The sequence below is a fragment of the Taeniopygia guttata genome, chromosome 6 (genome assembly GCF_048771995.1).
Source record: "Taeniopygia guttata chromosome 6, bTaeGut7.mat, whole genome shotgun sequence".
Classification (NCBI taxonomy): Eukaryota; Metazoa; Chordata; class Aves; order Passeriformes; family Estrildidae; genus Taeniopygia; species Taeniopygia guttata.
In genome coordinates, this window is record NC_133031.1 from 20,927,329 (window position 1) to 20,951,863 (window position 24,535).

Genomic DNA, 24,535 nt, shown 5'->3' on the forward strand with positions numbered 1-24,535 from the left:
TTTGAATGCTCCTCCTTCCCTTCTGAAGACAATGTAAAGCACTGTGAAAAGCGTCCTTATGAAATGAGCCTTTGTTATTTATGTAAGCACACTTTTTTTTTTTTTTTTTTTTTTTTTTTTGTCTTACTGAGTGGTTCTGTTCATTTCACTAGTAGTGTGCAGTCCTGGGATTGACTGAGGATGTTTTTTTTCAAAGGCATGGGTACCATGGCTAGTCTTTTTCACTGTTCCTCCTTTCCTGTCTTGGAGCTTCTGAGTGCTACCTTGGATTCTGCAGGGATGGACGAAGATATTACAAATTTCTCTGATGGGGATAGAATTGTGGGATGTGTGGATCACAACCAATGCTTGCTAAAAGAATTTGTATTAATTAAACTATTATTAGTAGCAACGACTCAATTCCATTAATGGCAACCAACTATTCAAACCATGCAATCAGTTATTCCCAAACATGTTTTCACACTAACTGGGTTGGAACAACATCTGGGAGACCTCCACAGAAGTGGCACAGTGTACTGGGGCACCAACAGATTCTATCTGGGCATTCTGCAAAAATCTCTCATAGTATTCTCATCAATCAGGTGTGTGTATGTAATCCTGTACTCCCTGCCCACCTATAGAAACTGCTGTTTTCTTGAATGAAGTCTTTCAGCAATTTTTTTTTTACAAGCTGTTGATGATGGTAGTGTGTGGCAGTGGCCTCAAATGGAGTGATGAAAGTCTTGGTGATCTGAGTTTCTTGATTTTTTTCCTGGATCCCACGGGACCACCAGTCTTGAGCTTATCAGTTTTTGGGAGGCTTCCATGCTCTATCAGCACCTTCTTCTCCATCTCTCTAGCTTGCTGTTTGCTGGTGGCTGGATCCTCAGCTACACAAAAGTTCACAGTCTGAGGATTCATTCACACAAAGTTGCACTGAAGGGATTTTTGACAGGAATTTGCTTGTTTCCCAAATAACAAAAAACATTCTGGGAACAAAAAAGATAGCTTGTGTATGAAGACCATACAAGATCTTACAAACATTAATCGTTCCTAATTGTAAAACTTTGCTGCCTGGCCAGAAACCCTGACAGCACTGGAATTTAAGAGCCCTGAGCACTTTTCAGACAGATTGTGGTTGTGAAGCATACTACTTTTACCTGGGCAAAGCTAAGGGACTGTTTGCTGTGCACAAACATCTCTGCTTCCAATTTGAAAAGGAATTGTATTTTAAAATACAGCAAATACCTTAAGTGAATAATTAATCTGGGGATCTCTTTGCAGAAGAAGAGTGTGAAGTTAGCTAGTTAACAGTACAAAAACATCTTCCACCAAAAGTACTCCCATATTCTGTTTTCTGAGGTCAGCTGGTAAGCTTCCTGAGAAATAACCTTAAAGACTATTGAGCTTTTAATCCCTTTGTGTTAAGAGTTTCTGGAAAGTAACTTTCCAGTATTCAGAATAAATACATTTTTTCCATTTTTAAAGCACTTGTACATGACATGCTCTGTGGGAACTTGTGATTGGAGTCAAATAGTATAGCTGAGTATCTGACAAGTGGTCACTAACACGGTCTTGTGATGGTTGGCTTTCTAAGAAGTAAGAGGAGTGCAGTCATCTGCCTCTTTGAATGTAATTGCCTTAGGCACTGATAAAGGCTGTCTGCTAAACTGAAGCTGTGTGATTCTTGCCTGGTTTTCTAGTCCCTTCTATGAAAGTTGAAGGTGTGAAGATTGGTAGAAGTAATAATTCACCATTTAAAAAAAAAAAACAAACCTCTTAAGTTACAGGGTGTTTTTCAGCTGTTGTCATTTCAGTCTCCAAATAAGTCAGGAAGAAACATTTAAAGCAAACCCCAAATAAAAGTTTGAGAGTCTGCTGTGTGCTGTTTATATATAAGAAAGTGCCTGCTATTATTTAAAAAGCTGTGATATTGCATAAAGTAGTTTAGAGGTAAAGTTGAGTGTTAAGTACAAATATTAGCATCAAAGCACCTGTAATGGAAAATGCTCCACTCCAAATTAATTATTTGAAAGTAGAATGCACTATGCATTTGCTGAGCAGTAAATCTCTACAGTTCACCCAAGTGGTAAACTGGTGGAGAAATTGAAGAAATGTAAGTAGACACAATATAATTTGTTTATATGCTTATAACAAACAAAACAAAATCCTTCCTCTCTTTTCAGAAACTTCTTCACTAAAAGGACAAAGGAACTCAAACCTGCTGTCCAAAGCGCTCCTGGTTGGAAGTTGTTTGGAAAAGTCCCACCCAGGGAAAACCTTCCAAAAGATTCCAAAATTATTCAGCAGGTGAGTAAACATCACACAACTCAAGGTATGAAAATTGCAAAAATAACACACAGGTACTGCATTTCTCTGCTGTTATATCTACATTGGTGTTACATGACCACAGGGTGCTCTGAGAACATTCTTTTGGGGCTTTGTTTAAGTAATCGTAGTTACTAAGGAGTTTGAGTTTTATGATTATTTTGTACATTCTTCTGTACATCTCAGTACTTATTAAAAGTACTTACAAAAAGGTGGTATATGTTCAAAAAGCATTTAAGCTGTTTTTGTCAAGGCATTAGAACTTGCATTAATTTCCCGTATAAATTTTTGTCTTATTTAACATGGTATGCTGCAATCTGACTCATTTTTCCATTGCCATCCTTGTCTGGAAGACTCCCTGGGTAGGTGACCTGTGACAAATTGCTTAGAATTCTGAAACATGTCATCTTCTTTAAATTAAAGTTTTAATCTCACTCAAGATATTTTGTTGCAAAATAATACTGTAAGTTAAACTTGAGTTTGAGCTACTGGAATTCTTCACAAAGATATCTCTGATTTCCTTCCTCTGTCACAAGGTTGCACTTCCATATAATTGTTCCTGTGGAATCTGTCTTCGATAAAATAATACTTCTGATAAAATAATACTAAAATATCAGTCTTCAAAGGGGCGCAATTGCTAATGTATCATTAACGTAATGTCAGCGGGCAAACCTGAAGCTGAAAGATTGGTTGACATAAGAAATATGAATGTCCCTGGTGTGTGTTAGAACAGTAACTTGAATCTCTTGAGGGCTGCTTTCTCTGTCTCCTTTCTTAAATTTTGAATAAGCTGATGTGTTTGGCAGGTATAAATGGCTGTCAATGAGGCAGTGTTCAGTTATCTCCTAGAAGGGACTTTGTGGCAAAGAGGGCCTTTTGGGAGCAACCAAAGTCAAAAATGAGAGGATCTTTTTGAAGGACTTTAATGCAATGTGACTTGTGACAATGGGTTGAAGCTATGTGACCTTTAAAGATCCCTTCCAACCCAAATTATTCTGTGGTTTGTACTGTGAAGTAAACTGAATGTTTTCTCTATGTTTTCAAATACACTTTTCTTATTTAAGTGGTTTTCCTCTGAGTGGGAGAGGGCAAGCATTCTTGGTTTGCTCGCAGGTGCATGCTGTTGGCCTTGTGCTGTGAAAATACTGTGGTACAATCCAGATGTCTCTTACATCTTGAGAAATGGAGAATCTGCACAGTGTTACCTGTCATCTGCTTGCTGTTTTCTAGTAATGAAGATATTTATTCTGGAGAACATGTTATAATAGAGTGGTTTGGTTTGGAAGGGAGTCCTACTCTCCCTGCTATAGGCAGACACCTCCAATAGACTAGTTTGCTCAATGCCCTGTCCAACCTGACTTTGAACACTTTCAGGGATGGGGCAGCCACAAATTTCCTGGGCAACTTCCTTGAAGATGATGATCTGAAGAAACATTCTGTTTTATTCTGTTTTCCCCTCAGTGATTGTGTTTGTTTTAAATGGTAGTGTTCCTATTTTTTAATTCCTCTAAAGTGTCAGAAAAGCAAATGTATGCAGCAACGTATTAGCTGTAACCATGATTGAGTTGCTCCTAGTCATGTGGGTTGTGCTGTAATGTTTTCCAGATTAGAGTCACTGTTGGATTTACGTGATCTTGAGTAAAGTACCGGTAATTGCTAATAGGTTTAGTTTTCTATTTGGCTAAAGCAGGCATGGTCTTTATCTAGAGCTACATACCTAAAGAAATTTGATCTTAAATTGAGAAATGACTCCATTGTCTCCATAATTAGCATATGTGAAATGTCTTACACATGTTTAAAATTTACTATATAGCTCCATGTGCATATGTCTTTGAAGAAAAGCTGATGGTTTCTTTTCTCAAAAAATGTTTGAATTTGCTAAGCTGGTGATGGGTTAGAATGAATGTAGGCACACTTGGTTATTGAAGATCAGTGGGGAATATCATCTTTACTTCAAATGGCTGACTGTAGTCTCTAGACTAATTCCTCACTAGGCTGGAAAAGAATATAAAGCCTTCAAGAAGTTGACAGAAGTATGATTAAAGCTTAATGTGTTTTGTTTACATACAGTTCTGTGTATCTGTCAGGTTACTTCATAACCTATATGGAATGTATCTCTAACCTTGCACTTTGACTTTCTAAATCGGAGTGGAGGGATCAGATATGATTGAAACAGAAACCCACATTTCCCCCCTATTTTTTTCAGCTCTCTGTGGACAGAACCATGGTTACTTCTTGTTAGCTAGCTTTTTAAAATGACCATTGGGTGTAAGACCACAGGAAGGTGGGAAAGCTGCCTGTGAGGGAATTTATGGTAGTTTATTATTAGCCACAAATCTTGCCATTCCTGAACATTAGTTTTCATGGTTGGGCACAGTCCTTTCACCTTACTGATGTCGGTGGCCAGTTTTGTGAGGGTGCAAATAAACCCTTGATTAAGGAAACTCAGTAATCAGTCAGCATCCTGCATTAAAGGATGAGATGATAAGAAGCCCTGTTGCAAGAAAAATTAACTCACAACTGGAAAAACTTTGCAATGAATAAGAGGACGAAGTCTTTTGGATAATACTTACATGAAAGTTTTATGGCAATATCATGAAGCATGAAGTACTTTCCTATTAGTAAAACTGAGAAAAATTACATCGTTGTAGATGTATAGCCAAAAGACTGGTAGGGGTTATGTGCCCCTTTTCCATCCTGGCTGAAGGAAACTGCCTTTGTTCTTTTTGTTATGGTAAGAATGATGTAGTAAATCGCTGATTACATGTAAATAAATGCTTGTGGCTCCCAGTCACTGTCTATCAACTAGACACTGCTATATGACGACTTCCAGGGAAGTCAGGTAGTGCTTGTAATATCTTGAATAACCTCCAGGAAAATCTGGAAACTTAATTGGGGATACTGTTTCAGACATATTTCAGATGACGATGCCAGCCAGCTGTGCCTTCAGAGACTGCCTAATGAACATAATTGTAAGTAATTTCTTTGCAAGCCTCTTAGCCCATGGAGAAGATGATGAATGTTTTTGTGATACAGCAGCCTGCAGGGTTTGCCTGCACCATCCGTGCAGCTGCGCCGCCTCGGGCGAGATGCGCTCCCTCAAAGTGGGTCAGAGGTTGAAAGTTCTTGGCAGCTGCATCTCCCCACTCGCAGCTGCTGGCACGCTCATCTCTCCTTGGATTTAGCGCTGCCCAAGCAGGATGTGATTGAGGCCAACTCTTTTGCTGGACATCTCCTTCCTCTGGGCTTCTTTCCTTCACTGTTTTTTTGAAAAGGGAAAACAACTCCCCAGGACTGCAAATGTCAAATGCATTTGATGGTTTTAGGAAGTGTGCCTTTTTTCATGAACTGCAGCTAATAAAACTAGCTTTTATAAGAAGCATGTTGTCATTAATGATCAGTTTGGTAAATTCTTTTTAGTCTGTACAGAAATCTGCTTTAAATTAGACTGTTGAAATACTTTAATGCAGAAGCATTTAAAGCAGAAACAGACTTGTGGCTGATATATATAAGATTTTGGAATGTATTGACTGAAGTCCAAGTTCTGTTTAAAAATGCAATCACAATTTCACTTTTTGTGCATACAGTTAAAGAAAAGAGCTTTTAATGTATGATAAAAAGTTTTCTGAATATCAAGTCATTAAGTTTAGCTTATTTTATTAAAGCAGGCTTGCATACTTTTTATTGATGTGTTTAAAGCAGTATGGTGTGTTTTCCCTAATATGCCTAAATTAAAGTAAATTCAAAATATGCAATTACACATAGAAAAATATAAAAAAAGCAAAAAGTACACCAAATGTGCTTTATCAGCAGGTTTAATAATGCTTCTCTCAGTGGCAGCCTTAAATGAAGTGGAAAAGAAAGAGCTTCTCTTTTACTTAAATCTGCCACACCATTAAAAGCTTGCAGTGATTTTAGCAATGACTGCTTGTTCAGAAGTGAACTCATCTTTTGAATAGCTGTCACCTTGTGTACAAAATTGAAGGTCTTAATCTTTGACAGTCCATTAAGTCCTAGCTTCGACTGGGTCACTGTTGTACATCTAACCTCTGAAAATATGTTGGGGTGGCTCTGAAATATTTACAAAAAAGAAATACCTGAGGGCTGAAAAAACGTAAGTGTCTTCCCTTGACTGTATTTCCAATTGTTGTTATCTCCAGTCCGAGATCTAACGGAGAAATTGCAGTCATTGATTTGCCAGAATTCCTGTAGTCTCCCAGGGACAAGGGTTTTCAGAGGCTTCTCTTCAGAGGAACAGATGTGGTTTGAATCAGTTTTCATATGACTCAAACATTTTGGCTCGTAATATTAACTCTTCCATCTTGGTTGTTAGAGTTTAAAAGTGCACAAAGATCATAATGCTTTTAAGATGTGTGTGTGTGTAAACAAACCGAAGGACTGACTATCTCAGAGAAGTTGTTGAATGCTGTTTTACAGGGGTAGGTTTTAAGAAGATTGTTATTTAGAGGTCACGTTGGCTCACCTTGCACTACTATTGGAGAAGAAAGAAAGGCGTGTTTGCCTTTTTGCCTGTTTGCCAGATACAGAGCAGAAATACATTGGTAACAAACTGCCTTGAAACAAGGACAGATAATAAATGGGGTTATTTGGTCTTGCAAGGAACCTGTAACACCTGAATAACTATTTGCCCTACCAGAAGCAGTGAGAAGTCTGGGATGGTTGTCTTTGTAGATGCTGTAGCAGTTCAGATTCAGTTGAGAAATGTCCCACATAATTCAATTATCACATGTGTAGTCAGTAAAATATCTATTCTAGAGCTAAACCATAGACATTCCTCAGTGTTTTAGATTTCTTCCCTGATTATCTTGTCAGTAAAATGGTAGTGAAACTGTAGGACCTCAGAGTGACAGATGTTTTCTTTTGTTTTGCATAAAGGCCATAAAATACAGTTCAGCTCCTACTGCCAGGACATTCCAAGTTGCTTTGACAAGGGAAATTTGTTAAGGAGAACTTCTTACAATGTCAGTGCTATGTTGGTGGCACAAATGCATCTTCAGGGGAGCACCTTACCAGGGAGGATGGGATCAGTGTTTTGAAAATAACATGGAAGTATTGAATCTGCTGATGTGAATTCTTCTGATTGCTTTTTTTTAAAAAATGAAGTCTTTAAGAGCAACTTCAAAGAGTATTGAAGCAACTATTCTCTTACTGAGGCTTGAAAAAGAGAGCATAAGCATACATAGGTATGTATTTTCATTTCTCTTCCTGAAAGTTGCTGGATTTGGAGGAAACAAATAATATAAATAGAGATAATAAAATTATAGTACTTATTTTACTTTGATTTGGTGGGAAAAAATATTTTCTTTTTTGGTCTTCTGGAGTCTCTTTTTGTGGGATACCTCTCCTTCTATTGGGCCTTTGAATTTCTTTAACCAAGCATGATATGTAGGATTTTTTCTTCTCTCAAAGAACTGAGCATTTGCATGTTAAGCAGACATGCTGCTGAGCTTGAGGTGCTGAGGAAGCAAAATCATCATCTAGGCAGGCTGTATTGAATTCCAAAGGGATAGGTTTAGGTGGTAAAACAGCTGTCTTTCATGGACATTTATTTAAAGTATGAGATTGTGAGGTCTTTTTGTTGATTTGTTTTAATAAAAATCTTACCCTTTCAAGGCTGGCTTGGTATTTCAGTGCAGAAAAAGAAAAATAGTATGGCAAGGGTGAAGAAAGCCTTTAAAATGGTTTCTATTATTCTGAACACTGCAGATATGTTCTGTTGAATTAATGATAAAAACTTTATTTTCCTTCTTCCAGGCACTGCAATTCAAGGCTTAAAAGCAGTGGACTTTGTTTGTGACCTCCCCTACACCTCATCTTTAAGCTTGGCTTATCTTTCTACTATAAAACCAACTTTGACTTTTGGTTGGAAATGTGCAGAGCTGTGGTTGTACAGGGTCTCCTGTAGCTGGGCTTGCTTTTACACCTGGTTGCCTTGCTGCTTGAGTGGTGCTTAGAATCTTATTTATAATGGAAGTGACTGTTGCTCAAAGCATTACAAATATATCTCTGTTATTACCAGCAAGGCTGAGATAGAGCCCACTTTTGAGCTTTCAGTTTAGAAATGCCAATAATAACGTGGCAGGGGACAATGTTTTGTTTTTCTTTTCTAACAGGATGTACCTTCCAAGGCTGTGGTTAAGTCAGTCTAATGTCTGTGAGTGGTGTGTGCTAGGGAGACACAGGCTGTATCAGGTACTGCCTCCATCATGCATCTGAGAAGCACCATGGAAAAAATCTCCCTTTGGGCAAAGGGGTTGATTACGGAAAATATAAAACATCAGTTAAACCAGAAGAACAATCCAGTTGATGTCTGTACAGATCTTGCACAAGTGGGAAGTCTTTGTCTTATGTGTCTATTTTGAGGGCTGGAAAAGGAAGGAGGAGCAGACAAATTCATGTTTTCTCAAATGTACAGGATAAATACATGTGAATTTAAATTTTGGCTTGCATATTGCTGTTTTGCAATGGTCTTTTCCTTTATTCACTAAGGCTCTGCTTCTGTTTTTCTTATTAGGATGACAGTTCTGGCAGTCTTGCGTCAATATCTACTCTCAGTCTATTAAACACAGGGGTATGAAACTTAATATATACTTTTTGTAGTTGTATGCATGGGATTGTGTAGCACTCATTAAAATAGTACAAACATCACATTTTCACAGTAGCATGAATATTTTATGGCACTAACCATCAACTCATTAAAAACCATTAGCAAAATAAACAAGTTTCACATGTGAGTCTCACTAACAACTTGAAGTGATAGAAAATTATTGTTCATTGTTTATAATGCATGTTCTTGGATAGCAAGAAATAGGTAATCATAGAGCTTGACAGTAATTTACTTTCTATGTTTGCTGTGCCTCATTGCTTAATGGTAAAAGTTTTTGAAAGGCTTAATTTGTAATATTTTTGAACGCCTTATTAAGTTTGAAAATTGATATATTAGAATGTTCTTTCTGTCACTGAGCTGCACAAGCTATTAGCAGTGGCACTTCAGATCTCCAGATGCTTTTAATTGCTATTTCCAACGTGACACTGAAAAACTAGAAAAGCTGTTGAAACTTTTGTTACATTTTACATTATCTGTCTGACTGGGATCCTTCTGAAATTGTGTATGCCCATTACTTTGTACACTTTTTGTGTAATTCTGCACTCTGTATTAAACATGAATAGTAGAGATTGGCTTTTTAGTTCTGTGGAACTGTGAAACAGAGCAGTCATATAACTGCTGGTTGATTCTGATGCCTGTGGTTCACATTACATGGCCTGACCACTCTCAGCATATCTTTATTGGGCTCAGGCCTGGTGGCTTCTTGTAAACAAAAGAAGATGAAACTTGATGCACCTTATTAAATATCCAATTGAGGAAAAAATACAGCAAACAAAGAATTGAAAGTGAATGGCGTTAACTTTGGAAGATTGACCTAGAAACTCTCAAGTGTCTGTTTGGTTGTCATTTTGTACTGTGTGAAGATTAGTATTTTCTTCTCCATCAATACATCTTTCTGTTTTGCCTGCAAATTAGGTGAGAATGTACTGTTCTGCCTGTCCTGACAGCATCTGGAATTCTTATTTCTGGGAAAATGTCTGGTTTATGACTCACAGAATTTTTAAGTGACATCTACTCTTGCTATAAACACTACTCTGTTTATAATCACCTTGTAGCCACAGCTAGCTCAGCAATTTTAACATTTAACCTGGAGGCAATATGCATGCTGATATAGGATTGTTCATTAGCAGAAATTCTTCTTACACAGATGCGCTCCTAGGTGATTCTATTAGTGCTTCTATTCTTGGATGATCAACCCTGATTCGAATGAAGGCGTATAATCTTTCTAATGACAGTTTGCTATACAACATCATGAAAATAATCATAATAGATGCTTGATAGATCCATCTGCTCCGGTCATGTGTGTGTAGAAGGGAGAGAGGTTTAAAACCTTTTGCACAATATATGGCAATCCCTGTTCTGTTTTGTCAGCAGAAGTCACAGATGATTGAATAAAATCTGTTATAGGATCAGAGAGCATTAGAGAGGATAAAACATGTTAGAAGAAGTTGTCATACACAGGATGTTTAATTGGAGTATTAGTATGCATTAACATCTACCTTAAATAGAGGCAATCCTTAAGACAGGAGAAGTTTATTCAGTGTTGCATTCTTTAGTTGCATAAATTCTCTACACATCAGATGCCTTTCTCCTCCAGCATACCTACAACATAATTGGATGGGTGGTGTTTTGTCTGTATAATTGGTACTGTGAGAACTTCCATAGTCCTTGTAACCAAAAGCTTTTATCACTCATTCCCAGGAGTTCAGCTTTTGTTGTTGGATCATAAATAGATCAAACTTAATTCCAGATTCATGTTGAATTTTATGGTTGGTATTTATTCCTTTACAGCTGTGTAGTCTGGCCTCTGTAGATGGAAGTTTGTCTTCTAACACTGAACCCCTGTGTTTCACACTTAGCTAAATACTTTATCCCCACAAGCATACCCTACTTCAGGTCTACTAATGCTTCTGGAATGCTGCAGTGCAGCTGGTTCTCCTTTCTGTAAGGTCGTTGGCTTAAGTGTTGGAAGAGGAAGCTATGAGCAGTTACTTGTCTGTTACACAGAGCAATCCAGTACTGTTTAGAGGTATTGAAAATTACTCTCAATGGTCTGACTCTCCTTTATGGTACTGCAGCAAAAGGATGACTGAAACTTCAGACTTGCATGTTTTCCATGTAGATAACAAAAAGGTACGAGCAATAAAGACCTCTGTGTGTTTATTTACTTAAAAAAAAAATTATTTAGATTATCAGGGCATTTTTTTGGTGTTCTTTGCTGTGGTGGTAGGGGGTGGAGTTTTTTGGGTTTCTGGTTTTTGGGTGGGGTTTTTTGTTGTTTTGTTTTAAGATACTATTTGAGATATCTTTATCTTCTTAAACAAATGTTTATAAGCAAAAGATATTTTCCCAGCCCCAGTTACCTGTCTGTAGTTTAAAAGGCTTATCTGTATCTGTGCAGGAATAAATACCAGAAATGCAAGTCCCTCCACATATTGAAGCACTCTTAAATATATTGTCACAGTGCTTTTCAGGAAAAACATGCTTTTAGCTTCTTATTGAGTTAATTATTGGCAGTGGATAACAGGATGCTGTTCCAGACATAGTAAGAAGATAACTTTTTATTAAAGCTGAATTTGTTTTTCTTTATTTTGGAATTAGGAAATGTTCTGGAATTTTCAATAAATGCCTGATACGTTGCAATAAAGATTTTTAAAAATAACCTTCTTGTGAAACCATACATGTGATACTTCCAAAATAATTTTTTTACATATACACATTTTACATAGTCTTGAATCTTAGCTGTCAACTGTTCTATCTTCTGGCACATGCCCTGCATCTTAAGCATTTGACAAGGCATTTGACTTCAAATTGTGTTTTTACCTTGTTATGGGAGAATATTAACTCGCATCTTTCAAAGTAAAGTTTTATGTGAGTTCAAGCTTTTTAGATTCTGCATCAAATGCACAGTGAAGGATATTGGATTCTTTACATCTAGTCATAGAAAGTATTCCAGAAAAAAATGGATACTTTATTTGCATAAGTTCTCTACATGTTTGATGGTTGTGGGATCTAATCTTCAAATAAGTTTCCTAGAGCACAGGCTTCTTGAGGAAAAAGCATCTTCCTTTGGACAGTTCTTCTACTTTGGAATGTATTTCAGTTTGGGGAATGTGCAGCCATGACAGTTTGAGCCTAAGTCTATTTTGGTCTCTGTTTTGACTCTTTCTAGTAACACTTAAGAGTTTTGCTTCTCTGCCCATGTGATCTTTTTACAAAACCCAACTGTTCATGATGTGTACTTTCAGAAACACAGTTGGGTGACGAGTTCTACCTTTGGTGAAAATCTCTGTTGAAGTATATTTAATTCTTGTTTTTTTTCTTTCTCTGTTGCCTTGGAAATAGTGCATCAGTTCTTAGCACAGGAGATAGCTGGAAGCACTAGCCTTGTTCACATGTAATGCTTGTATTAAAAAACGTAAGAGCGGCTTAATTTCTGATATACATCTTACGGTGCTTTTGTTAAGAGTTTCTTACCTTTTTTAAAAAACTTGCATACAAGTTAGATATGTAGAGATGTTGAAAAGGTTGCTGATGTTTGACCTTCCTCATCTCTGACCACTAAATGAACTTGATTTGGTGACTCTTGTTACAAAGGAGTATATGGAAGAACCAGAACTTCTACCAGGAATAGGAGGGATGGCATTGCTATTTTACTGCAGCCTGGCTGCTGATCTCTGGGTGTTACCACAGGATACAGTCCTAATTTACAAATGTACTGGAATGTTCTGAGGTACACAGCGTGACAGGAGTACTGATGTGTTTTCTGGTTTTAAGTGGAATGAGATAATTCTAGGCTTGAGTATTATGTGTATTCATTCAAATGGCGAGCAGTGATTTTTTGATTTTTCTTGTGCTTGTGTAAATTAGAACAGAACTCTGCCAATCCTGTGTACGATTGTTAAAGATACTTGTTTCAATGTGCTGAATCATGTTGATGCATGTTATTCCATTAACTTGGCAGTAAACTTTTATTTACTGAGGCGAAAAAGAAGGGGATGCGAGATTTGACGTTTTCATCTGGCTCTGTTTAGCTTTTTTCCTAAGGATTGTGTCATATTTTTGTTTTGTTGAGTTGCTGTTGTGGTCAAAGGATTAGAATTCTTTCTTCCTCAGAATCTTGTGTATATTGGAGGCAGTGAAATATTTCTTTCTAAGTAGATTGCATGTATTAACCTCAGAGGAAGCAAATTATATGAAACAGACCTGTAATGATAAATACTGGTATATTGTCACTGAGTATAGTGTAGGTGGTTCTGGTTAATGTGGGTGTGATGGTGTTGTTAAAGGCCTCAGGAATGTGAGGTGTACTGGATCTTAAGAGGGGCTGAAATCAAGAGGAAGAAATGGAAAGAGACACATGTCCTTGATTAGTGGTGGGTTTTTTATTGTCAACTTCACATATTACTTAAATGCACTTGTGCACTAGCTAGGCTGGGTAGATTATGCGGCTTTCTATGCTACTTCATCCTGGGATGCTCAGTTGAAATATTGAACTAGAATACATCAAAGATTAAGTTGATACAAGCAACTGCTTTCTCATTCATCTTTACTTAGCAGTCCTGGAAAGCTGCACTGTTGCTATCAACAATTTCAACTTGTAGTGTTTGCTGCTTGCTATCCTATTAAGTAGTGTTAAAGTATTTATATGAAACTATTTGTGCATTAAGTAATATCATGCTTACTAATTTGGAGTGTGGCTGAAAGTTGAAATTTTTATCAATAATGTTGTTTAGGAATATGAAGCACGGACAGGAAGAATGTATAAACCTCCACCCCCATCAGCAAGACGTAAAAATATTGAGTTTGAACCACTTTCAACTACTGCTTTGATTCTGGAGGATCGGCCAGCGTAAGTATGATTCTGCTGTGCAGCTGAAGGACTGAATTTTAGATACATTTCTGATGAGCTAAAATTCACCAGTCTTGTGTGAAAGAATTGTTGGATTATTCTATCTCACATAATAGCCTAACGAATACTTAGAGAGTATTCGTTACTCATTACAGTGAGTAGATTACATTCTACTCATTACACAGTAGATTACAGACTGGTGGCTACATTACAGTGAGAAAGAATTCCTTATATACTGTGAAACATTAAGTGTCTGTGACCATGCTCTGGGCATCCTCAAAGTCTTCAGGAATTTTCTTGGTTGATTTCTTGGCTGCTTTCTCAATGTGCATTTCCTTCTCCCTTCACCTATTTTGGAAACTTAAGAACATTTTAGGTAGGAAATACCTAAAAGTGCAGCTGAAGGCAGGGAAACAGCAGCTGAAGATATGACAAAACCCACATAAAGTACAAATAAGAATAGTAATGAAAAATGAGTAATAAATTGGTCGGTATTTTCAGATATACAGTCTTCAGCAATTTGAAGGAAAGAGAAAGGACCTGCTGCCTAAGAACACAAGCTTGAGGAAAACAAATGGAGAAATGTTTTCAAACTGCACCATGGAAAATCTTGTGATGGCACGGTTAAATGTTTACTCTAATCACTTCCAATTAGGAAATGGAAAATAGAACATATTAGTGTTTCTTTGGATATTCTCTCTGGGGGTACATAAACTCTGTGCTAAGACAGAAATACTCTGAATGGAATTATGGATTACTATGAGTGTTTGTTTTCATAAGTGCATTATTTCTTTTGCTGTATGGTAGAGAGTGTAAGATATGCAATAACTGGATTGCTGATGTTTTTCTTTATTTTTATAGTATTAGAATGCACAAGCCAGGATAAATATGCTTTTACAAATGACACTTGTTTCAAATTGGAGTGCCATCCCAAGCACGTAGTGTGTTGCCACAGTCCAATCTTTGAAATTACATTACGCCCTCACTTTCATTGAAAATATTAATAAGTGATTTTGTCTGCTTGTATGAGAGAGGAGACAGAAAACTTTTAATATTAAAATGACAAAAGTGTTTACTGTTTATTTTGGGCCAAAGTAGACTAGCGATTAGGTAAGAGGCTGAGACCAAACACTGTGTTTTAATTTGCTTTGAAGTGAGTCTCCTTGGTCAAGAGGAAGTGTGTTTAGCAATTAGGGGATCATTATGCAGCCAAAAAACAAACACATTTTTATCTGGTGAACTTTCAGACTGCACCAAGCTTCCTTAGCTTTAGCTCTGACATTAGTTGTGATCTATCCTTTCTTTCTTTGGTAAACTTACCTTCTTTTGTGAGCAGTTTAAAGGATTAACTACAACAAATAAATACCTTTACCTTTTATTGAAATACATCATCACAGATTTCATATGAACATATGATTAAAATACACATGGGCAGAAATGCATTAGAATAAATAACTATAGTGTGTATCAGCATTTTCCTTTTGTCATTCACTTGAGCATCATTTCAGGCGCTCAACAAATATAATAATCTTACTTTGGGGGAAGCTCCAGGAGAACTGAAAAATGAGCAGCAAACATCTAGTAGTTCTCTACAGCTGTTACTGGAACACTGGCAGGATGGCAGCCCCATAGCTTGCCTTTGAGAGAAACTGAATTTAATCCTGTTCTGAAATGGTCCAGAATGTCATTTGTGTGTATTGAATTCAGGAACAACTTGTTTTCAGAAATCTTCCTGCCAAATCAGTGGAGGAGGCTTTACGTCATCGACAAGAATATGATGAGATGGTGGCAGAAGCAAAAAAACGAGGTATGTCAACTGCCAACAATCACTGTAATTCCTCTCAACTCTGCTGCAAAAATAAAGTAAATCCTGGCTTGTAGGCAAGTGGGTACATTAAAGAACCTCTTGTTTAATATCTAGGTTATTCTCTGGTGTATAGGGGCACACAGTTTAAAACAGAACTCAGTTATCAAATTGTTATTCTGCTACAATGAATGTAGCTAGAATACAACTGAACCTTTCATTTACTTTCTAAGGAAAAACTTATTTTTTTCAAAATACTTGTGTAGTGTTGTCACCTAGAAGCTTTCTGGATATTTGGACTTTTCTTGCAAGCTGTGTTGCTGCAGTTGCCAGTAAGAACCAAAGTACAATAAAGCTGATTGCTTAAAGATCAGGTTTCTTAAGAATTTCAGATCAATTTCAATTTGAAGAGAGATGAAAACTTTGGGATTATTTTCCAATCAGCTGTACCTGTGTGAACCTTCTTATTCCCACTAGGCAGATTAATTTAAAAAATAGATCTGTAGCATCTGGTATTGTGTCAATCTATGAATTGCTGTTGAAAGAACTTTTGTAGTCTTGTGCCTAGTATTCAGGGAATAAGCTATTTTAAGAATCTGTACTGCATGTTTTACTTGGGCTGTTGTCAGACATACAAGCTTCTGAACTGATTGATCATCTATGGATCTGTGGCAGCTTACTTTGAAAGATGCAATAAGAAATCCACAGCATTTGACAATGCATTTCACTCTGCTCTTGTGGTGTGTATCTTGTAAGTTGTGATCCGTGGTCTGTGTTCTTTAGTTACAGCATCTTTGGAGGTTCAGTCATGTGTGGTGTTTTCCTGTGTGTGCCCTGGTTTATTAACTGTTGCTGCGCACTCAAAGCTCCAGTAAAAACTTGATGAAGCTGGTCAGCCATATCTGTTTACCAGGGAGGGCATGTTTACTCTTTGATGTGATCAATGCATGCTTAAATAGAAAATGTTCTAAGCGATGTCAGGAGAGCACTGCTCTGTCCTTCTTTTAGCCTTTTTGATAAGAGGAATCTGCAAATGATCTTTTTTAAACAGAAGGCAGGACATTGTTCTCTTGTTCAGTATTGTGACTTTGTCTTAGATCTCTAGGTCCTGTTTCCAGAAAAGAAAATACAGAATCCTTTTAGGTGGAAGCTTCAGTAAAATTTGAGTAGTTAAATGGATGTAGAATTTCACTTTTAAATAGTAAAATTATCCATAAATATTGCTGATTAGTCTAATGAATAAATAAAGCTCAGATAAAATATGGTATGAAAATCATGAGTGGAAAAAGAGCACTGATGATGTGCTTGCTTATTAGTTATCCTGTGTACTGCAGAAAAGAATTACGAGTTTTCTAGCCTGATTTTTGCTTGTCTAAATCACTGTACTTTGAACAACTTAGCTTATATTAAAAAATGTCCAGAGAAATACACCTACAATCAACAGAAATAGTACATACAACTGTAATTTACCCTCGATATTTTAGACATCTAAATACTTGGGTAATAGCTGAATAATTTACCTAATTATTTGTATACACTAATACAGAATTATTAACATGTTATGCCTAACAGAAATTAAAGAAGCACATAAAAGGAAAAAAATAATGAGAGAGCGTTTCAAGCAAGAAGAGAATATCGCTAGTGCTATGGTGATTTGGGTCAATGAAATACTACCTAACTGGGAAGGCATGTAAGTAAAGTTCTGCTGTATAAATGAGGCAAGCGTGGCTTGTTTCTCCTCTGGAAACTGAGGACCCACATACCTTATTTTCCTTTTCTGTGTTGTCAAGAAGTCAGTTTTTGTTGCCATGATATAGTGTGAGGTCATTCTGGAGCAACATGAAATGTGCTTTCTGGGAGCTGAATGTTTGGGGGTTTAATGGGGCTTTAGTATCAATAGAGATCTTTGAATATTGATTTGGTAGACAGTATGTTATTTTGCTTGTAAATTGTCCAGTGATTGTAGAAAACAAGATGTGCAATATGTGTCTTTTTTTTTTTTCTTCTCCCTGTTTCTGTATATTAGGCGTGCTACCCGAAGAGTTCGAGAGCTGTGGTGGCAGGGATTGCCCCCAAGTGTACGAGGGAAGGTTTGGAGTCTAGCTGTGGGAAATGAATTAAACATCACTCCTGGTTTGTTCCTAACAGATCATATGCTAATGCTAGATTAAGCTGATTATTTTCAAAGAAAAATGCAAACTTTTGTTATATATATATATATATGTATATGTATGTATATATATAATTCAGGGTATATTTCTTTCTGAAGTAATGTATTTTGCAAGGTTAGGAACAATTGTGTTTTACAAGTAGACATTGTAGCCTCATAAATTATGGAAACAAGGTTCCAAAACCTGCTTATGTAAACATGTAGTATTTTAAGAATTAAGGTAGTGCTTCCCCCCCAGAAAATGATTTTTATGTTTAAAACTGAGAATTTGTAGCTTTGCTTTCTTAAGGGAGTGAAAAGGGGAATCACTTTATTTTATAACTAATAATTGATGAATTGTAAGCATTTCAGTCACAAAAATACAAATCTAAATACAAATCTAAATCATGCCTAAATCTAGGCATGTTTTCCCTGTAATAATTTGCATATTCATAAATAGAAAGTACCACACAGTGCACACTGTAAAACTGTGTCTAGTGGTAACCATCTAATAGGCTCTTCTCCTTCCCCCAGTGATGAAACCAAGTAACCAAAGCCAAGAATGCTTAGGATGCTTTTGTCTTGGATGGGTGCTTTTCTTACTACTTCCTTTTCGGAAATTGGTTTTGTTTTGGTTTCTTGCAGAACTTTATGAAATCTTCTTGTCAAGAGCTAAGGAACGATGGAAAAGCTTCAGTGAGACAAGTTCTGAGAATGACATAGAAGGTGAGATCTCCTGAGTGCTCAACAACCTCCTATTCACTTTTACAAACTCAGGAAGTCTCACAAGTTCCTCTGCAATTTCAGCATTAAGCATACTTGTTAAATATTCTCAAAATCATTCCCCACTTAAATGTTTGCTCTTATAACAAGTCGGCAAGCACGAAGGGTTTGGCAGTACTTACTGTATCAATAAAAGACTCAGCTTTCATGAAAATGTTAGCTGAAATACAAAAAGATACATGCTCTTGCTTAGCTCTTCTTTGATGGGTTCTCAGTTGGTATCACTTCCATGATTTTGGGAAAGAAAAAAGAATATCTTCTATTTTTTGGCTCTGAAACTGAGAGGTGAAAAATACAAAACATGACGCATTTCAGATCCCACTTATTTCCTTGCCTGCCTAGATGGTCTTTCCTTCCAAATCTATTAAGTGGAGATGTTAGCACTCTTCTGTTGAATGCAGTTTTTTCACTGGCACATTGCTGTCTTCTGTGGATGTTCTTTCTGTTAAAAACAGTATCAGTGATATTTTTAGTGTTGGATGTCTCCTTGTTATAAAGGTTAACTCTTTGTGCTGTTGACTGATAATTTTTTAAATGCTGCCCTGTGATAGTCTTTTTCATTACTTTAGTTGTTTGTGCTTGCCATAGTCAGTCCTGACTAATTGCCTGCTTTGACTGTAAATTATTTGGGTCTTCCTTAGGGATAGCCCTGTGGTTCATCTGAAGGTTGTCTTGAGACAAACAATTTATAAAAAATTCTGTGTCTACATGACTGTAAATATGCTTATCCTTGGAAAATATGTTTTCAATGCCCCTTGGTCTGTGGAGCAGTGGTTTGCTTGTTCTTTTGTTGTGGGGGGTGTGGACTGTCTTAGGGGAAAGTTTAGGTAATCTGTTTTTTTGAGAGGTAATAGTTCTGGATAAGAATGAAGGGAGAAGGAGGTGTTTTAAATGTGCCAGATGTCCTGGGAAGCAATAAGGGAAAACTGAAGAGTGATAGAATTTTAATTGCTGAAAAGCAAGCAAAAGCTGAAAGTGCCTATTATTAATCTTTGGTAGCAAAGTCTGGAAGACCAGCTATGATAGTTTTAGGAAGACGAGGGAAATGCTGCTTTCCAAGCTTCAGCAGAGCAGGTTCTGTTTAGCCTGTTCATCAAATTGTCCCCTTGGCTTTCCAGTTGGAAATCTTGTCTGATTTAAGCCTTCTGAAAGAGCCTTTTCCCCAAGTATTTTACCTATCCTTTTCCCCACATTATCACAAGTGTTTTTATCATGTCCCTATGGAGAGGATTGGACAGAGATAATTCAAGGGCTAGCAGATTTTCTTCTGGAAGTTCTTGGATGAATGCTGCCTTCCTTGTCTTTATGTGCCTACAGGAGTTTTGTTCTGAAGTTTGTAGAATTTTTCAGCTTTAGTAAGTGTTGGTTTTGCTTGCAGATGCAGGTACATCTGTTGCTGATCGTGAGGCCAGTCTGGAGCTAATTAAGTTGGATATATCACGCACATTTCCATCCCTGTATATTTTCCAGAAGGTGAGATGCCTTTAACTTTGACAGCATTAAAATTATGAATAGTTAAACAAGAAACATAACAGGCCAAATATGGAGTAGGTTTTAGAGGTTGTTTGGACTTCTTAAATGTTTTTAGATGCGAATAAAGTAGAGATGCTTAGTGATGAGGTTTTTTTCTCCTTGAAAAAATTGTATGAGATTCCTATTAATGAATTGATTCCTATTAATTCCTATTAATTTTGAAACTACAGTCAGCAATGAGAGTATTTTTGCTGCTATAGAAATCTTGATGCATTCTGGTACACCTTTTCAGGCTTTATGATTTTTATGTACCTATAATATGCACACACATGTATATAAAATAAGATGCAATATTGTTATATAGTAACTTGTGCTTCTAAGAATTAAAATATCCATTGTCTCTGAAAAGGAAAGACCAACTTTGAATCTGTACCATATATCCTCATTTTCTATTATATACTGATTTCTGCTAAATTATTTCATAGGATTATTGTTACTTTTCTTTTAACATCTCAAAATCATTTGTGGTAATGCTTGGAGTAAAAAATGGTATTATTCTAGATATGAATAAAGCAACAATTCACTGGCTCACTTGCATCTTAAAATATCAGCTTGTCCCTTTCCTATATTTTTTTGAAAATAAATATTTCTTTTCTCCTTCTACCCTCTCCTCTTATTAGGGTGGTCCTTACCATGATCTCCTGCATAGTGTTTTAGGAGCATATACATGTTACAGACCAGATGTGGGATATGTAAGTATTTGCTGTAAAATGTTTCTAACATGACAAATAAGCTTAAGATGTCATGTATTAAAGTATATTGAATAAATAGGTGTTCTAAATGTTATGCTACCAGCACTTAAAAAAATAATTAAACTTGGGCAGTTATTTCGTAGCAGTCACAATGATGGTAGTTCTTAGAGACAATTAAATAACTGAAAATGTACTGACTGTTGAGTATCTGGATTGCATGGAAAACTTTAAATGGGTGTGTTCATAACACATTATAGTTCTGACAGGGTATCCACAGGGAAAAAATCCTTAAGGTATTAGTGGACTTCCAGTTAGCACCTCACTTGTTCTGTCTTACTGTTGCTTCCCCTGTTGCCATTTCCATAGGGATACTCCCTGCTTCACTACTGCACGTCCGAAAATCTAGAAATTCCTTCTTAGTGTCTTGCTGACGCAGAATAATCACTCCCTCTGAGTTCAGTGTAGATAAGACAGTTTTCAGCAAACATTGCTGTGTTTAAAAACAAGCGAAAAAAAACCCATTAAAGAAATTGTCAAAAACCCCTGAACGAACCAACTAAACATAACGCCTCTCTGAATGGTGTTATCTTAAAGATTAATTTAAATAATGAACAGTAATGAAGAAAAGGGGTTTTTTTTTGTCTTTGTTACTGGCGGTATCTAGGAAAATCTTTCACAAGCTGTAATGCTTCAGGGCCCAAAAATACTTGAAAAATTTTAAGTCTCATCCATGCAACAAAGCATTATTTTGCACAGGGTGTGTCTTCCTCTCTAAATCAGATATGATTGGAACTCTGCATAAATAACTAGTCGGTTTTTCATGTTCAAATGTTTTTAGGCCTGAATTCTGTCATCTGTGACCTCATTTTTGGAGACTCTCCCATATTTTTAAAGTGAGATTACAAACTCTGCTGGTTCTGAGACTGCTTGTTCCCAGGGTGGAGTTTCAAAAGGCAAATAAGTAATTTTTTGTGGATAAGTCTTTATCTTTTCCATTAGAACTATAGCTAGTCTTGATATTTCTTATCACATTTTTTTAATGTTAATATGACAGTAAATGTAATGTAATCTCATTTCCACACTTATTTATCCCCAGAAATGGAAAGCTGATCGACTGTTTTTGATGCGTATCAATACTCTTTTCCCTAGTTGGTTAAAATGCTGACTGCATGGTTTTTTTTTAATGAGAACAGGCAGCATGAATGTTTAGAGACAGTGGAATAAAGATGATTGCAATTGGAATTGGTAAAATTATTCTTAGCATAATGGGTATTCAGATCACCATTTAACTACGGAATCATGCTCTTGTATTGCAAGCTAAAGTGTTTTTGGGAGAGTAATGGTGGAAAAATGTAAACTTGCATTACAGCTAACCACCTCGAAGTAATTTTATATATGTGAAAAATTACAGTTTGGCAAGTGGAAAGACATGTATTTACTGCTCTGAAACAGAATTTTGTCTCAGTTCCAACGTATCTGTCTGGGTCTAAACTGTCCCATATGTGAAGTTTTTCTCCATGACTGCTTTTTCCCATAGTTTAACAATGAACTTGAGGCCAGGTTTTGTTTCTCATGAGCTCTGCATTCACTCTGTGTGGTTTTAACTTTCTTGTATTTCAAGTCCTGAGGACTTGTGATCATGAGACCTCCCAGAGCGTCTGAACTGCTGGAATCAAATTGATTGCATGCATAAAAATAATTTATCCACATTGTTTCTATTCATCTGGAAATGTTATGCAATAGTACTTGATAAATTGCAAACTGTAAATATTTCCATTTCCAAAGATGTAAGATCTACTGAACCTACTCACCTTTATTTGCCCAATGCTTTTCCCACTTGAAGGTACAAGGGATGTCCTTCATTGCTGCTGTGCTCATTCTCAATCTGGAAGAGGCAGATGCTTTCATTGCCTTTGCTAACCTTCTAAACAAGCCATGCCAGCTGGCCTTTTTCCGTGTGGATCACAGCATGGTATGCACAGAGTTTTCTGGTTTTGGACCTTAACATTCTTTTGACTTGAAGCATAGTTATTTTATTGATGACTTCCTTTTGTCCTGTTGAATGATGGAGAACTTTAACCTGTGGTTACAAAACTGAGAATACCAGGTACTAATCTGTAAAGCTCATTCTCATGTTTTGATTTCTCCTCTAGAAACATTTAATCATTTTACTTAGCCTAAGGAGTCACATTGTGCTGTGTTGACATCAGTTCTTGGTGGGGTTTGTGTTGATTTACAACTAAACATTCTTTTGATGACTGCTTATGATGTGCTTTACTATCCCTACAGATGCTGAAATACTTTGCAGCCTTTGAAGTATTTTTTGAAGAAAATCTTCCTAAATTGTTTCTTCATTTCAAATCATACAGTCTTACTCCAGACATATATTTGATAGATTGGTGAGTTCATAGAAAACCTAACCTTAGAACTGTTTGAACACTTTCTATTTTGCTATAGGTCTTTCAACACTGGAGATAAAGCATTAAAAAAGGCATTCAGTACATGTTGTGAAGTCATGATGAACTGTTTTGTGTAACTGCACTTCCTTTGGCAGGCCTCAAGCTTTATTATAAGGGATAAAATGAGACAGGAGTTCTGTGTGTTCATTTACTTGTTACTGCAGTTGTGTGACATAAGTAGGGGAGAGAAGGCTATTACACCATAGTAGTATGTGTAATTGTAAGTGGCTTGATGAAATGAGCATAATCAGCTACTGAAGGAAGAATGACTATAGGAATAGAGATTTTAAAGCAGAGGAAGGATGAAATTTAAGACCTGGTTTGAAAAGGAGTAAACTTGAAAATGCAGTGAACAATTTGAAGTAAGGAATGTTCTAAAGCAGAGAGTAGCGAACTGTGTGTATCTGTAATGGAAGGTAGTACTGTGGCACCACCTTGAAGTGTGGTACTGCTATCAAAAACAGATTATCTGTTTGTGTGCATAAGGCTGAGCTTCATCTAGAATTATTATTAGAGTTTTGTGATTTTAATGTGAAAAATTTGAAAATGTATCACAGAAATGTAGCTATTGATTTATCGTTAGTACATTAGTGGGATGCAGCCCTCTGTTGAGATTAGTTGTGGATTTAGATTTAGTTTAGGAAACAAATGATGAACAGAGCTGTTAAACTGTGTGGCTTAAATGAGAAGGGTTAAGTTACACAGTTGTGCTCTTTGTTGTTTAAGTTCTTATGTGTGTATTATATTCTGTTCTAGTATGAAGAGATTTGTCACTTCTTTAGCCAGAGCTTTCTAAAGGATATGGCATTCAAATGGAGGGTTTCTTGTGGCATCCAAAGAGAAGGGTTTCAGAGTACTAGTTCTAACTTCAAGAACTGTAGACTTGTGGATCATTGAAATAAGAGGGAGGGGGAGTGTATAAAATAGCTTGTCATCTGCTTACTCTGAACTAATTTAACTGAGGTTTTTAGGAAGTTGTTTTTTCATTTTTCTGAAATAAGTTATAACTCCTCCTTTTTGTTTGTTTTTGACTCATTTGTAGGATTTTTACACTCTACAGCAAGTCATTACCACTTGATCTGGCCTGTCGTGTCTGGGATGTTTTCTGTAGAGATGGAGAAGAATTTTTGTTTAGGACAGGATTAGGAATCCTTCGGTTATATGAAGATATTCTCCTACAGATGGACTTTATTCATATAGCACAGTTTCTAACAAAACTTCCAGAAGATATTACATCAGAAAAGCTTTTTAATTGTATTGCAGCTATTCAGATGCAGAATAGTAACAAAAAATGGGCACAGGTGAGTTTCTTGGAGATACAGATCAAA

The 24,535-nt window shown here is 36.6% G+C and overlaps 1 protein-coding gene across 1 annotated transcript in view; it reads left to right on the forward strand.

Annotated features, from left to right (window-relative positions):
• Positions 1-24,535, forward strand: part of TBC1D12 (TBC1 domain family member 12) — a 40,757-nt gene that overhangs the window by 14,353 nt on the left and 1,869 nt on the right. The window contains 12 exon segments of the mRNA XM_030276088.4: positions 2,166-2,289; positions 8,843-8,899; positions 13,672-13,787; positions 15,512-15,594; positions 17,164-17,281; positions 17,618-17,724; positions 18,386-18,466; positions 19,902-19,996; positions 20,677-20,748; positions 22,592-22,720; positions 23,038-23,147; positions 24,250-24,508. Coding sequence (XP_030131948.2) covers positions 2,166-2,289; positions 8,843-8,899; positions 13,672-13,787; positions 15,512-15,594; positions 17,164-17,281; positions 17,618-17,724; positions 18,386-18,466; positions 19,902-19,996; positions 20,677-20,748; positions 22,592-22,720; positions 23,038-23,147; positions 24,250-24,508 — 1,351 coding nt within the window.